Source organism: Perca fluviatilis, chromosome 7, assembly GCF_010015445.1.
Source record: "Perca fluviatilis chromosome 7, GENO_Pfluv_1.0, whole genome shotgun sequence".
In the NCBI taxonomy this organism is placed as follows: domain Eukaryota; kingdom Metazoa; phylum Chordata; class Actinopteri; order Perciformes; family Percidae; genus Perca; species Perca fluviatilis.
Genome location: NC_053118.1, coordinates 3,258,608 through 3,273,607, shown reverse-complemented (window position 1 = coordinate 3,273,607; position 15,000 = coordinate 3,258,608). Strand labels below are relative to the sequence as shown.

General features: G+C 42.9%; 2 protein-coding genes across 14 annotated transcripts in view; both read left to right on the top strand.

Annotated features, from left to right (window-relative positions):
- dop1a (DOP1 leucine zipper like protein A) overlaps window positions 1–2,843 on the top strand; it is a 63,088-nt gene extending 60,245 nt beyond the window's left edge. The window contains exons 36-41 of the mRNA XM_039805131.1: window positions 424–588; window positions 940–1,076; window positions 1,224–1,279; window positions 1,388–1,552; window positions 2,088–2,217; window positions 2,425–2,843. Coding sequence (XP_039661065.1) covers window positions 424–588; window positions 940–1,076; window positions 1,224–1,279; window positions 1,388–1,552; window positions 2,088–2,217; window positions 2,425–2,733 — 962 coding nt within the window. The 3' untranslated portion in view covers window positions 2,734–2,843. The remainder of the gene's footprint in view (window positions 1–423; window positions 589–939; window positions 1,077–1,223; window positions 1,280–1,387; window positions 1,553–2,087; window positions 2,218–2,424) is intronic.
- A 2,663-nt stretch (window positions 2,844–5,506) lies between these two features.
- snap91a (synaptosome associated protein 91a) overlaps window positions 5,507–15,000 on the top strand; it is a 95,124-nt gene continuing 85,630 nt past the window's right edge. For 12 of the 13 annotated variants that reach the window (XM_039805532.1, XM_039805542.1, XM_039805534.1 and 9 more), the window contains exon 1: window positions 5,508–6,378. In XM_039805532.1, the coding sequence (XP_039661466.1) occupies window positions 6,249–6,378 (130 nt within the window). In that variant the 5' untranslated portion in view covers window positions 5,508–6,248. Of the gene's footprint in view, window positions 6,379–15,000 lie in introns of all 13 variants that reach the window. The other variant, XM_039805544.1, reaches the window with a different exon arrangement.

Below are 15,000 nucleotides of genomic sequence, written 5' to 3'. Positions count from 1 at the left end.
GCAGGCAGAATTAAACGTGCATCCTGCAAAGTGTCTTGATCAAAACACACACTTTGATTTCTACTCTTATTAAGTCTGTAGTCCATTCAGCTGCAAAAATATGCTGATGTGATATAGTTAAACAAGTCAATTTTATTCATAAAGCCCAATATCACAAATTTTCCTCACAGGGCTTTCCAATCTGTACAGCATACAACACCCAGTATCCTTAGACCCTTGAAGGAAAACCTCCCCAAAAAACCCTTTAGTTAGAGCATTTTAACATGTTAAAGACTGGCAGATAGACTAAGTGTGTGTGTGTGTGTGTGTGTGTGTGTGTGTGTGTGTGTGTGTGTGTGTGTGTGTGTGTGTGTGTGTGTGTGTGTGTGTGTGTGTGTGTGTGTGTGTGTGTGTGTGTGTGTGTGTGTGTGTGTGTGTGTGTGTGTTTCCCTCCAGCCCGGGTGGCTGTAGCCCAGAGCAGCTCTCTGAGTCTGTTCACCAACAGAGACGCTGAGCTGGAGCAGAGAGCCATGCTGCTCAAACGCTTGGCTTTCACCATCTACAGCAGTGAAGTGGACCAGTACCAGAAGTACCTGCCAGACATACAGGGTAAACAATACACCCATATACTATGTATGTACTTGTGTTGTATACAGTTACTGTATGCAGTAACTCCCTCACTTTGAGAGATTCTTTCCCACAATAAACAGAATACAAATTAATCTTAAAATGTCAGTAGATTTGGCGCATTTCCCATAAATGTGTCCATTGTGAGTTTATTGGTCATGCTTACTGCGCTCGCCACCTCCATTGTAGAAATTCAGAGATTGTAGCAAACTCCAAGTACGACGGCATATTAAATGGTAGCCCTCTGAAATGGCCATTACGCTAACTGCTTAGGAATCTACGTCTCAGTTTATTAACCTGCACGTTTACTGAGCTGTGTGTGCGTGTGTTCAGAGCGTCTGGTGGAGAGCCTGCGTCTGCCTCAGGTGCCCATCCTTCACGCTCAGGTGTTCCTATTCTTCAGAGTGCTGCTGCTGCGCATGTCCCCTCAACATCTCACCTCCCTGTGGCCCACCATGATCACTGAACTGGTGAGAACTACTGGAGACATCGCTGACTGCAGGCTCTCTCTTTCGCTCACTCACTGTATCTTCATGTGTTTCTTTCCTTTCCTCCTCTACACATATTGAGCTACTCACACACACTCATTCACACATTCTACATCTGTTTCCCTGCAGGTTCAGGTGTTTCTTCTGATGGAGCAGGAGCTAACAGCAGATGAAGACATATCAAGGTACATTATCTGTTGATAATATAAACTGGATTGTAGCAGCAAATGAACATCATAAAGGATTTCTTCCTGTGTTCCCTTGATGATTCATCCTCTCCTGTCCATCTCCAGGACCTCAGGGCCGTCAGTGGCTGGGTTGGAGACCACTTATTCTGGTGGCAACGGCTTCTCCACCTCCTACAACAGCCAGCGCTGGCTCAACCTCTATCTGTCTGCCTGCAAGCTCCTGGACCTGGCTTTGGCCCTGCCTCCTGAGAGCCTGCCTCAGTTCCAGATGTCAGTACAGACAAGCCTGGGTCATAAAAGGCTTTGTAATTGGGTTGGGTTAGGGTAGTGGTACCCAAACGGGGGAGCGGCGATGCTAAATATAAATAAATAATGCATGGTTCTGCTGCACAGCTAGCAAAGCATTGACAAGTTTGTGAAAGGACTGCCAGGTGAATGTAAAGCAGACGATGAAGCTAAACCAAATACCACAACTACCAAAACAAAGGCAAGAAAATATGTACCACATATTGTAGGTGACCACAATTCAATCTAAGGAGCTGAAAATATTTGTATCTACAAAACGGGGGGGGGGCCTGCAGAAAATGTATGGGAACCACTGGGTCAGGGGATCGGTCACAGAGATAATTGGTTAAAAGTGTGTGTCCGTCACAATAGAAGAATTGCCCAATATCAGTATGTGGATAGAAAATGAATAAACGTGTGAATGAGATATTCGGATATCGCCACTTTTAAAGCTCTGGTGACTAACTTGTTAAATAGATGAAAATTGTATTATTTCTGAGTGAGTTCCACATCATTCCAGGTACCGCTGGGCCTTCATCCCAGAGGCTTCAGACGACTCAGGATTGGAAGTGAGACGCCAAGGCACTCACCAGAGAGAGTTTAAACCCTACGTGGTCCGACTGGCCAAGCTGCTGAGGAAACGAGCCAAGGTATCTTCCCTCTGTCCCCCTCTAAAGGTTATTAAATGATGGAGACAAATGACTGCCTCTTATAAAGAGTATGTGCAGGGCAATGCTCATTAAATGATTGAATTTTTTTTTTACAAGTTGTAGCCCATTCATTGTCCCCTCTGCTTGCAGCATGGCACATGAATTTCTCTGCTTGAGTAATTTGTCATCCATTACACCCTCCCATAGAAAAACCCAGAGGAGGACTGCTCCATCCGAACCCTGTCCTGGGAGCCAGGTCACCTGATGCTGACCCTCTACGTGATCCGCAGCATGGAGCAGCTGCTACCTTTCTTCAACCTGCTCAGCCAGGTCTTCAACAGCAAGGCCAGCAGCCGCACAAGTCCCGCCTACAACCACAACCCAGCAGGCGCCTGCTTCCCCGGCCACAAGGAGGGCCACAAGCTGGAGAGCCAGAAGGTGTTCTGGAGTCGAGCGCGACAGAACATCGAGGAGATGGTGGAAAAAGACTTTCTCGAGGGCCTTATCAAGACATGAGAACACAGCAAGGGGAGGGAGGGGGATTAACACACAACTACTGATCAACACTAGTGAAAAACTCAACTTGTACATTAAAGAACAAGGGAATACAAATGGGGGGGGATAGTTTGTAAATTTTCTTGTATTTATAATGATTATTTTACTTTTCAAAAGCTATTGTATTTCATTTTAATTATTTATATATATGGAGCAGCTTTAAAGACTGACTTTTAACATTTTATGTGAAGATGCTGTGCCATTCCATATTGATGTGACTTAATAAAAATTTCTAATGGGAGGGTTACATGCGCTCTGTCGCTGTCATCATGCCACATAAAATGTCCCTGGCACAATTGTGTGTGTGTGTGTGTGTGTGTGTGTGTGTGTGTGTGTGTGTGTGTGTGTGTGTGTGTGTGTGTGTGTGTGTGTGTGTGTGTGTGTGTGTGTGTGTGTGTGTGTGTGTGTGTGTGTGTGTGTGTGTGTGTGTGTGTGTGTGTGTGTGTGTGTGTGTGTGTGTGTGTGTGTGTGTGTGTAGTGCGTGTGTTATGCGTGTGTGTGCACGTGTGTAATGCGTGTGTGTGTACGCAGTGTGTGTGTGTACGCAGTGTGTGTGCACGTGTGTACTACCGGTCAAAGGTTTGGGGTTACTTGGACTCAGATTAGTAGTAGAACATTGGATGAATGGTTGCTGATAATGGGTAATGTAGATCTTGCATTAAAGATCAGCCACTTCTTTCTACAACAGTCAAGAACCCTTTTGCAATTATGTAAGCACATAATGTAATCTGAAAACTGCTGCCCTGGTTAAAAAAACAATGCAACTGATCTCAGCTGGTATTCTGTCTATAATGGAGTGGAATGGAAATTTCTAAGTGACCCCAAACTTTTGACTGGTAGTGAAATAGATATAACTGGTAACTAGGCAGTCAAGTATCAGTCAAATAGGCCTTTTTCCACAGCAGACATTGTGACTTGTCATAGCAGGAAAAGCACAGGTGTTACTAATATCATTAACAATGGCTCTGTTGTATTCAAGCGTCCTAGTGAGACGTCACAGTGAGCCCGCATGCACAATACGAGGAGCCTGAAACTGAGACCGCTAAACGGAATTCAGCCATCATTCATGTTATCAGTTACACTGTGACATGTCGAGTCCTCTGTGATGAAGACCGATTGAGTTGCAGGTTTTGTTGCTATCCATGGCACTGTGGCAGAGGTGTATAGTCCAGGTGCCAGAAAGTAGAAATCCTGTCCAGCAGCTGTCCCAACCATCACTAAACCAGCTCCTCTACCAGGTAGATGAGCTCGTTAGTGAAAACACCTGTTCTAGATGTAGAGGCAGATCCAAAAACATGGCAGGATTTTTACTTTCTGGCACCTGGACTATACACCTCTGCACTGTGGTACGGATCTTCTTTGCATCCAGTTTTCTGCAGAAGGTGGTATGAAGAAATGTCTCGGTGGCAGTGGTGGTAAGTTACTAAGTACATTTAGTGATGCACTTAAGTACATGGTACTTACTGTAAGTACAGTTTTGAGCTGCTAGTTTACATCCAGTATATCCATTTCATGTAAGAGGGAAATCTACGTTTTACTGTTAATAGCTAATGGTTACTACTTACAGTTTTTTTCAGATAAAGATTGTTCATGAAAATAACACGAGATTATAAAATACAATGCATTGTTAAATATTAAACCAGTGGTTCCCAACTTATTTGCCCTTACAAAAAAACTGCGTAGTAGTAGTAGTAGTAGTAGTAAGCAGATGGTGTCATTTAAAAGTTATTGAGAACCACAGTTTCAAATGTTTTACAAAAAAATCAAAGTCCAGAGAAAAGTCCAAAAATGAATACAAATTAGTGAGGAAGAACTTAGTTTTTTCTTCTTTCCAACCCCACTAATCATTTCATAACCCCTCCGATTTATTTATGTTGTGGCAGTTTGGAGGAGACCCGACCCCTGGGTGGGAAACCACTGGACTTAACTACAATAGCAAACTTTATATAAAGTAGATAAACTAATTCTATCTCGACCATCTACAATAATTAAATACTACTTACACATTGTTGAAACAATATAATAATGTCATACACTCAGTAACTCGTTTATTAGGTACACTTAGCTAAAGCTAATGCAGTCTCATACAACAGTATGGCAATACATTCTACCTTCATTAAGGTTATAATATATAATAATATACATATTTTTTTAAACTGTTAAAGAGAGGTGTTGATTCCACTTTATGATCATTTTGGAGTAAGTATATCACTCACAGGGGCCATTTTTCTGCAAAACTGTGTTTGATAGGTACATTCAGCTGATAATACTTTATATATACTACTATATGTTTGCTTAAGTAGGATTTTGAATGCAGAACGTTGACCTGTAATGGAGTATTTTTTACACTGTTACATAAGCAAATGTGTGAGTGCTACTAGCAAACCAGTGAATATGTGCTCTCCAAAGCAGAGCACATCAGCACCATGGACAGCGACAAGGCTGGCCGCTTCCAGCTTCACATGATCCCAGAATCCAGTAGTAATAACTGAGGCAGCACGCTTCATATGACCTTGGTACGGTACAGTGGTGTGGTAGCAGCATGACAGGAACCAAGCTTGGCTGTAGAGTAGCTTTATTAACCCTTCATATCCTTACCCATCCACAATCTCCACCTCTCGTCACCTCCCAGCTCTCGCGATAAGAGAGGCAGGAGCAGGGTTGGTAATACTGCGTCACTTGTGACTCAGAGAAGGGGGCGGGGCGGGTGAGAAATCTGAATAAATTAATAAAGAGAATTTTAAATCCACTAGGAACAACGCCATCCAACGACCCGGGTTGAAGTGCGCATCGCCGGTGTTTGCAGGCTGACGGTTGGCCGCAGCAGAGAGGAAGCACCCAGCAGGGGAGAAGGAGGAGGAAGAACCGCTGTAGCCTACTAGATGGTGGGGGGGATGATGATGATGATGATGATGCCATCCAGGACCTGATGTTCCCCTGCACGCCCCGCTGAAACACAAGGACTGTCGGACGGGTGGTGGTGAGGATTATCCAGGAGGCTGGAGGAAGGAAGACAGGGAGGGGGGAGGCAGCAACGATCATCATCCGGAGGGGAGCGTTTTGTCAGACCGACATAAGGCGGAACAGTAATAAACTGATCGAAAATAAAAGGAAAAGCCCAAAAACCTGGAGAAGGATTTTGCAGTTGAATATTTCAGCTTATAGACTGTAATGTTTAAAGGATACTGGTCTCCAGGGAGGCGAGTCAGTTCATGATTGTTCCAGAAACGCATGCCGAGCCAACAAAACTGACTGGGGATCAGCCGATTCCAGTATTGTTATGCAACTCAAATCATTTGCAATTCTATAGAAAGTGTCCTATATCTTTGCCAGTGCTGTGTTTCTGTGGTGCTTTCGAGGGCAGCTGGGATTACTGAAGCGGGTCGTTCGTTTCGGTGTGTGAGTGTGTGTAGGGGGGTGGGGGGTAGGACCATAGTGGACGCTTGATAGTCGAGGTTGGATTGCACGGAGAGAAGATGTCGGGTCAGACGCTGACGGATCGCATCGCCGCGGCGCAGTACAGCCTGACGGGATCCGAGGTCGCCCGAGCTGTGTGTAAAGCCACCACACATGAACAGACAGCTCCAAAGAAAAAGCACCTGGAATGTGAGTTATCTATCTATCTATCTATCTATCTATCTATCTATCTATCTATCTATCTATCTATCTATCTATCTATCTATCTATCTATCTATGTGTCCTTTCGACCCTCCATCCATCCTCTTCATGTACAACTAGGCCAAGCACAATGATGGTTGCCTCCCCCCATCCTTTCCTCCAGTGTGTGTTATATGTGCTGGCGGGGCATCAGCCACAGTATGTGTTCACATGTACACACACACACACACACACACACACACACACACACACACACACACACTGCTTGAGACAATGCACTACTTTAATTTAGACCTTAATTGAACAAACCAAACCTATTACCTAATTACAGCAGGGCTTCTTCCCCACATGCTGTCGTCAGATGAGCACCAGGATGGAACCAGAAGGAAGCCACAGAGCCTTAAACCAGCCACTTAAGCCCTACTGACTAGGGACTGTCTCCACCATGTTGCTCCAGTGCTAGTCTTGCATTGCCAGACCTATCTCCACAGGGCTGTGGAGTAACGTCTGGCAACACTACAGATACATTCTAGAATAGGAGAAAAAAAACACTCTGGGTTGTTTGCATTTCTTTAAACCAATCACAATGGACTTGGTCCGCAGCGACGGTGGCTTTGCAAAATAGTCTCGGCGGTGTTCTTGGTAGAACATTTGCACCCCACTAAAGAAAATGCCACACATACAATCTTAAATAAAGTTAACTGTTCACACAATACAGTAACGTGAAGTGATGTATTTAAATTAGCTTGATACATGGTTAAACCTCATTTGTTCTTACCAGTGTATCGCCGTGTGTACTTTGTCCACAGCAATCCCCCCCCAATGGGTCCCAAAAGGTCGGTGTCAGAGAGGAAATTCCCTAAACATATTCTTTGTAAATCTTTACAATCATTCCCTGAAATAACCAAGCAGGCCTGCCTTGTTGCACAATAGTAATTTTCTTTTAAAGTGCCCATATTATGAAAAAATCACTTTTTCTGGGATTTGGGGTGTTCTTTTGTGTCTCTGGTGCTTCCACACACATACAAACTTTGAAAAAAATCCATCCATGCTGTTTTGAGTGAGATACGGTTTCTGAATGTGTCCTGCCTTCAGTCTCCTAGTGAGCTGTTCAAAATCGGCCTGAAATGAGCTGGCTAACCACAACCGTTAGCTCGTAGCGTTAGCGTTAGCCGGCTAATGCTAGCTTTAGCCGGCTAACGCTAACGCTAGCATGCTACCTCGTTCTCAATAGCAAAGCACTGCTACAACACACACAAGTTCACCATAATCTACAAAAGAACTACTTACATGTGTTCCCTCATTTAGAAGTCTCCCAGCTAATCCTGCCTTCTAACTGACCAAAGTTGGAGAAACAGGCTTTCTTTTACTGTCTCTAGAGTTAGCTAGCTGACATGATCTACATCTGAGCTACTGAGCATGTGCGAGTGCAATCAAAGATAGTACAGAAGAAGAAGAAGAAAAGAGGTCTCACTCTGTAGCTAAAACAGAAACCAGGTGAAAAGAGGATCTGCAGCAGTGAGAGAGAGCTGTGCAGTACAACAAAAATATGGTGTTTTTTGAAAATTAAACCATGTAAACCTATTCTGGTAAAACCTTAAAATACAGTTATGAACCTGAAAATGAGCATAATATGGGCGCTTTAAACTTTTCAGCGTGTAGCTTGCTACCTCCTTGTTTTCCGTAGCGAAGGGTTTTCACGAACAGCACAACAGAGAGAGTGGAAACGGAGGGGCAAAGCCTGACATCATGATAAAATGTACTTCCGTTGATCCAGACTACGCCAGTGCTGATAAATGCATCATTGAAAAGTGGTGCTGATACTGCTGAACACACAGGCCTTTGCTCAGGCTCTTGTCCCCTAAGATAGCAGAAAACGGTGTGTGGCAATGCAGCATATATCACAGAGTTTTTTTCTAGTGCAATTTGTTGATTTGTTGGCATATTGCTTAGTATAAACAAGGGAGGGAAAAGATGGATGTAGGGTGCCAATTCAATTTCAAACACTGAAAAGAAATGTGGAGGACTATAAAGCATTTGGAAAGGACTTAAAGCGTAGATATGCAGCATACTTTGAGAGCATTTATCTGCTGATAGATGCAATTTCATATACATCCATATATAAACTTGATTCAGATGTGAAAAGAATGATGCACAAACCTACAAATTATATGACAGTGGGCACAATGAAAGTGATGTTTAGGAAGATGAATAGCACCAGGGGCCTCAACAGTGTCTGGGTGATAGGAAGGGCTAGAGGCACATGAACGCAGCATCCCACCAAATGCTTCTGGATCTGGGATTTATATTTTCTAATAGCTTTTTGGTGTATGCATAGATGTCCCTGGACATTTTTATTATGTTCCAGGCTTTACATTGGCCCCATACACTCAGTAAGCCCCCACCACCCTTATCACTTTATTTGATGTTGATTTATATCTTGTAGGATTATACCAAAGACCTTTGGCAATCAGTTTATGAAAATCAGCCTAAAAAAGGCTAATGAGTAGCAGTCAACCTTAAAAAAATAGGAGAGTTAGCTTAGTTTATCTTAACTTTAAGCTAGCAGCATTTAGTTAGCTTAGTGAGAACATAAAAAAGTGAGAAACAATGGGATGGATTTGGATGATAACACTTAGGAGACTAGTAAACAAAAGGGTAGTGATGAAGGGGGCAAAATTAATTTATAGTGGCAACCATAGACGAAATGAAGATGGAGAAACTCTGAAATGTGAACCTTACAGACACACAGTGCACACAGTGAGTTAGGAGGTCTTCCCAGTCAGGTAATAATATATATGACAGATTTTGTATACTAATATAATACAATATATCTATATATATATATGTTACTGTCCAAGTGACTCTGTTACACCAGACATGCACTGTTACACCGCATGATAAGAGCCATCCTAGTGGCATACCTTCATCATTTCTTCAGTCTATAATCTTAAGAGATGGCCGCATGTTCAAGTTGGCAAACTCAAAACCCGGCGGGAGAAATCAATCCGCCTGTCTGTGCGTGCCCAGACTAAAAAATAAAAGTGAAGGATGAATGGTGTTAAATCATTGCACAACAAAGTGGAAAGCTCGCCCACTTGCCAGAGTTTGTGTCAGCACTTTGTTGTGGTGCAGAGGAAGCACTGAAATACGTTTTTTTCTCTTTGTGAGAATGTGTCACTTTCAAATGAATAAACACAAACTTCATGTTACTAAGGAAATGTTGAATTCATGAGCAAAAAGATACTCTGCTTCTGTAATTGCCACTTATGGCCACAGTGTTCAACCAAAGTTTTCACAGTCTTGCTTAAATACGGAGAGGACACTCCAAAGTCAAACTATGAATTTTACACGATTACCATCTGACTCAGACCCGCTGGTCGGCTTGGTCTTCATCCCACAGTCTAAAGACATGCATTGCCTGTAGTAAATGTCTTGGGAATAGTTGTCTATCTGTATGTGTCAGCTTTATGATTATCTGACCCCGCCTCTTGCCCAGTGTCAGCTGGGATCGGCTCCAGCCCCCCCTCAGCCCTGTAAAAGGACAAGCAGTTACACATAATTGCTGGATGATTACCATCTTTTGATCAAAATTACTGTACCGTGTATGCAGTAGATTGTAAGACTTCAGAATTTGTTGGTCACATTTAGATTTTAATTAGTCTGGCTATCACCAGACCAAGCTGCATACAGGCATAGTTCAAATGACTCTGTACGCAATTGGATAGTCCTTCAACCAATCAGACCAACGATCCGGGTGACGTAGCAACGACAGCGGCATCAACGGGTTGCTGCCATGGATGTATTAAGAGTGCTGCGCTCATGGATGTATTGGCTGCGCTTCGGTGGCCGCCATGTTGAATGTAAACAAAAAGCTGCTTGCCATCACTTCTCTATCGTCATCGTGTTAAACCCGCCAATAGCACGCCAGGTGGATAAGACAGTTTGTGATTGGTCCCTGCAGATTTGTAATGGAAGCAGGTTTCCAGCCTGAGCTGCAGGGAGAAATCCAATCGCTGGCAGATCGGGCTGGGTTTATCCAGTCTAGGTTTTAATGCCAAAACAGACAAAATCTTAGTTTAGTTAAGCCAAAGATCCATGGACATTTTGAATTAAATGCATTTTTTTGTTCTCAGTTTAAGCAAAGTAGAGGTTTGTTTGATAAATTCATTGAACCACTTGGGCTTGCCCAAATATGTGAAAGGTGAATTAACGTCGCATTGGGCCAACTGCCTCAGGGATATTGTCTGACATTGTATTCAGTTTCCTCCACAGCCGACATTTACCCAATGTGCTCGGGGCAACTGAAGCCCAGTTCTTTTTTTCTGTGACCACTAGCAGAAATATTCAGCTACGCTGTCAGTGAAACCTGTTGCCATACAAACAACATTGTCAGGATCCTCCACAGTATGAACAACATCACTATCTTCCTCACGCCTGTTATCCTGTTACACATAGAGGAGATTCACATCCACCATTCCCCCTTCAACAAAAAAAAACCTTATTAACTACATTATTCATTATAGCCATCATGCTAAATCTACATGTGTTCTTTTTCCTGACATTTCTTGTATTACATATTATTCATATTGATAAAACTGCATTTCAAAATCATCATGTTTCCTTAACCAATCCACTGACATAATCAGTCATCTTTATAATTAGCCTCTTATTCCACTTCAAAGATCTTCCCATCGCGCTAATGTCGTCTTCCATGAACATCTCTGCTGTTTGCACATAAACACACCGTCGCATGTTTCTGGTATAGTTTTCGCATGTTTCCTGCTCCTGGACATTCTGACTTCTATTAAAGTTATTTAAATATTTGTAATTATATTAAGATGTTGGAAAGATATTACCGATTGCCCTCTTTCTTATTCAGTTCTTGTTTTATTCGATTTTTTCTGGGTTTCTGGCTGTAATCGAAACATGTGACAGTAGGAGATCAATTAAGATGGCTGAAAGATATATCTTATCAGCCTTTTTTTGTCACTCCCCAAGGGGAGTTATTATAAAATAATGTAGTATATCATGCATAAGACATCCATAAACCTAACTACAACATTTCTAATCACGACAACAATTAAGAGGATTCATTTCTTCCATTATTTTAATTCCTAAATCTAGGCAGGTCTCGACAGATATGTGTCCATGGTCTAAAAATAATCTCTTATGGATTGTTCCACTGACAACCAAATGTGTATTGGTCTGTTTCTCAGCCTAACTAGTGACATCCAGAGAGCAGCAGGGCAGTAAGCTCATCTTGCTGTGACCCCACAGCCCCAGACAGAGAAAGAGAGAAAAGCTGAGAAAATCAATGAGCTTTTAAGACTGATTTAGGTCCTTCAGCTTCCAAAGGCACCATAAATAGATATCAGAACAGTCTGGAGCAGGTATAAACAGACACATTGTTTTTAACGTGTGCGGAATGTCTTAAGGCGTGTATTTATTTAGCAGGCAGCTCTTAGTTAGGTTAGTTTGTTTTATGAACCTATAACTGTAAAGCAGTTAGAGACGGTTCCCTTACAGTTCAAGACAGTGGACTGTGACCAAATGGTTTGTGTCTTCTGGCCACTAACAGCTGACTTGTAAAGAAAAAGAAATAAAGTAATTTCAGTGGTAGCACAACAGTAGCTATGTGTCTCTAGAACACACGCATTTGCCATTTATTTTAAGAGCGTGACAGATGCCTGCGATACAGATCGGAAGTCCTCTAAACTCTTATAAGATTGGAGCTCAGGCAGCAGCTCAGATTGCCTGACACCCCACATGGTCTGAGTGTGTCTTACAGAAGGCTCTTGATAGCTTACTGGCTGCATGTGTGTGACTGTGTGTTGGTGCGTATGTGTGTGTGTGTGTGTGTGTGTGTGTGTGTGTGTGTGTGTGTGTGTGTGTGTGTGTGTGTGTGTGTGTGTGTGCATGTACGACTTCACATACACAGAGTTGCACGTGTATGCCACATGCTGTTAGCGGCTTTCCAGAAAAAGAAGGACTTGAATGAGGATGCAATTGAGTATCTTTTATTTTGGGATAGGAGCAGGGCGGTGCAGCTGTGAGTCAATGGGCTCAAGTTTTCAAGGCATTAGGATAATTACTGGGCACAAAGAGACCATTTTTGTCAGTGACATAAATCTGAAAGCTTAAAGGGTAACTTCAGTATTTTTTAACCTGGTCCCTATTTTCCTATGTCTAAGTGACTAATGGGAACAACATTTTTTTTTTTATTGGTTTGGTATTAAACAAGTATGCCTCAGTCGGCAGCGGCGAAAGAAGCTACAATGTAACATTGATGGGCAATTGCGAACCTTCAATTTACTTCCACTAAAAGTGCTTGTATTACCACTTATTGGCTCAGATTATTGTTTTAGGTGTCAGCATTATGGAAAGGATCCCTACAGAGAAACAGCCCCCAAATCGCTATCACCAAACCCACAAGACTCTATTTCTGGAGTCTGCAGAAATGGGCACTCTTTAAATTGGGGATAGTCAAGAAAAATACTTCCCTTTTTCTAAATCAAGAGTTAGCTTTTGAATGATCTTGGTGCAGTAGTGTGGCAGACACAGTCGTATGCCTGGGTTCAAAATGGAGTGAGGAACACAAACCATGTTCACTGACAATCATGACTGATGTGTGATGAGTCAGACGCTACTGTTAGAAATATTACAAATTATACGTTATAAAGTGTTCACTGAGCAAGCTAACAAGGTAAATGCATCATTTTCTGGCGACAGAGACTGTAGCACAATGTGTTATTCTAGCCTCCTTTACCCAATTACATGCCACACACTGCATCAGGGCTGTGTTTAGGAAACTGCCGTAGTTCTGTCCATCTAGATAGATGGAACTAGGTGGATTACACAAATCTGGCAAATGCATCTAAATGATGCCCACGTTTTCCACTTAATTCTACTACTACTGCTGCTGCTGCAGGACAGCGAAGCTATGTGCTGCTTGATTTCTAACCTAAAACAGCAGCTGCCAAATGATTATCTTTTGTTTTTACTTCCACTGTGAGGCAACTGAATGTGCGACAAGCACTATTTCTGTTTTTTCCTGACTCAGAAATAGGGGCTTAAAATGAATACTTGAAGGCATCATTTGTTCTAGTTTGGTCAGGATAGCAACTGAGCTGCTTCTCTCAGTGTGAACCCAAAGGCCCAGAGCATGGATCAGAGGACATGTAGGGTATCTGCGGCCCAGAGGGACACAGCTAGAGAACTAGTGTAAGAGAGTTTGAATGTCTACCAAATGAAGATGGCTCTGTTTCCAAAGACAGGCCCCACCTCTTTTCCTACTACTAATAGCCTCCATCTACTGCTACTCATGTTGCCCTATCCTCCGCTCTCACTGTGTCGTACATTTAGCTCTTCTTTACGTCCACTCAACGTTTACACCGAGACAATATTTATCACAATGTCCTGATTGATCTGATTAGGCTTCATGGCTGAGATTCTATCCGTGCATGTTGCAAGAATTGAGCGTCACAGTCGCCTCCCAGCAAGTTGGCACTGCTGAGTACTGCGTTCGATCCCCTGTCCGGGCGGGGAGTTTGCATGTTTGCTCCCTGTCTTTGCGTGGATTTCCTCTGGTATCCTTCCACAATGTACAGTATGTTAGGTATGTCCTCCTGTCAGTGCCCTGGATGTATCATAAGTCAGCCCTATGTTCCCACAGCCCAATGGTCCCACAGACCTATGTTCCCACATTTCTAAGAAATTGTTTTTCACTGAAAATTAGGCCGTATGTTCCCACAGCCCTATGTTCCCACATTTCTAAGATTTTTCTTAAAATTAGGCCCTATGTTAGGGTTAGGGTTACATTCCACCTGTAGTCCATTGCTACTGGATAATAGGTAGGGTGTAATTGGCTACCAAATTGGGAGAAAGGGGGATAAAATCTGATAAAAATTTATGAAAAAGGAAATGTGGGAACATAGGGCCTAATTTTGAAAAAAATCTTAGAAATGTGGTAACATAGGGCCTAATTTTGAAAAACATCTTAGAAATGTGGTAACATAGGGCTGTGGGAACATAGGCACGTGCCCATAATAAGAACTTGATAAAGTGGTCAATGGTGGAGCCCCATTCATTCCTGTAAAAGTTGCTCAGTGAAGCATGATCGAGCCAAATATTACCCAGACGACTGGCACCACTTCTCGCCTGTGCGGCCCATAGCTGAGACGGCTACTTCTGGTTTAGCGCTCCGCTAGTCTAGCATTTTCAGACTTCTCACCACAGCGCTGCGGAGGAGGGTCTGACTAGTCCACACAACATTCCGGCATGGGAGAAAAATGTGCTCTGGTTTATTGGCACTTTAAACGGCGCCTCTGCAAAATAGTCTCAGGAAGGAACTTGTTTTGGTGGAACATGTGTACGTTCAAAAGTCGTTTTAGTCGTGCAACAGAAAACTCCGATTGGACAGATAGTCTAGCTAGCTGTCTGGATTTACCCTGCAGAGATCTGAGGAGCAGTTAACCAGAGTCCTCACAAATCCACCAGAGGTTAGAACCCCAACACAAAGGAAGAGGAAGGGGACGGACATCTGGCCAAAAATGTGGGACATCTGGTGGAATTTCCGGCGGCACCTGAACCATCCAGGAAATGAAACGT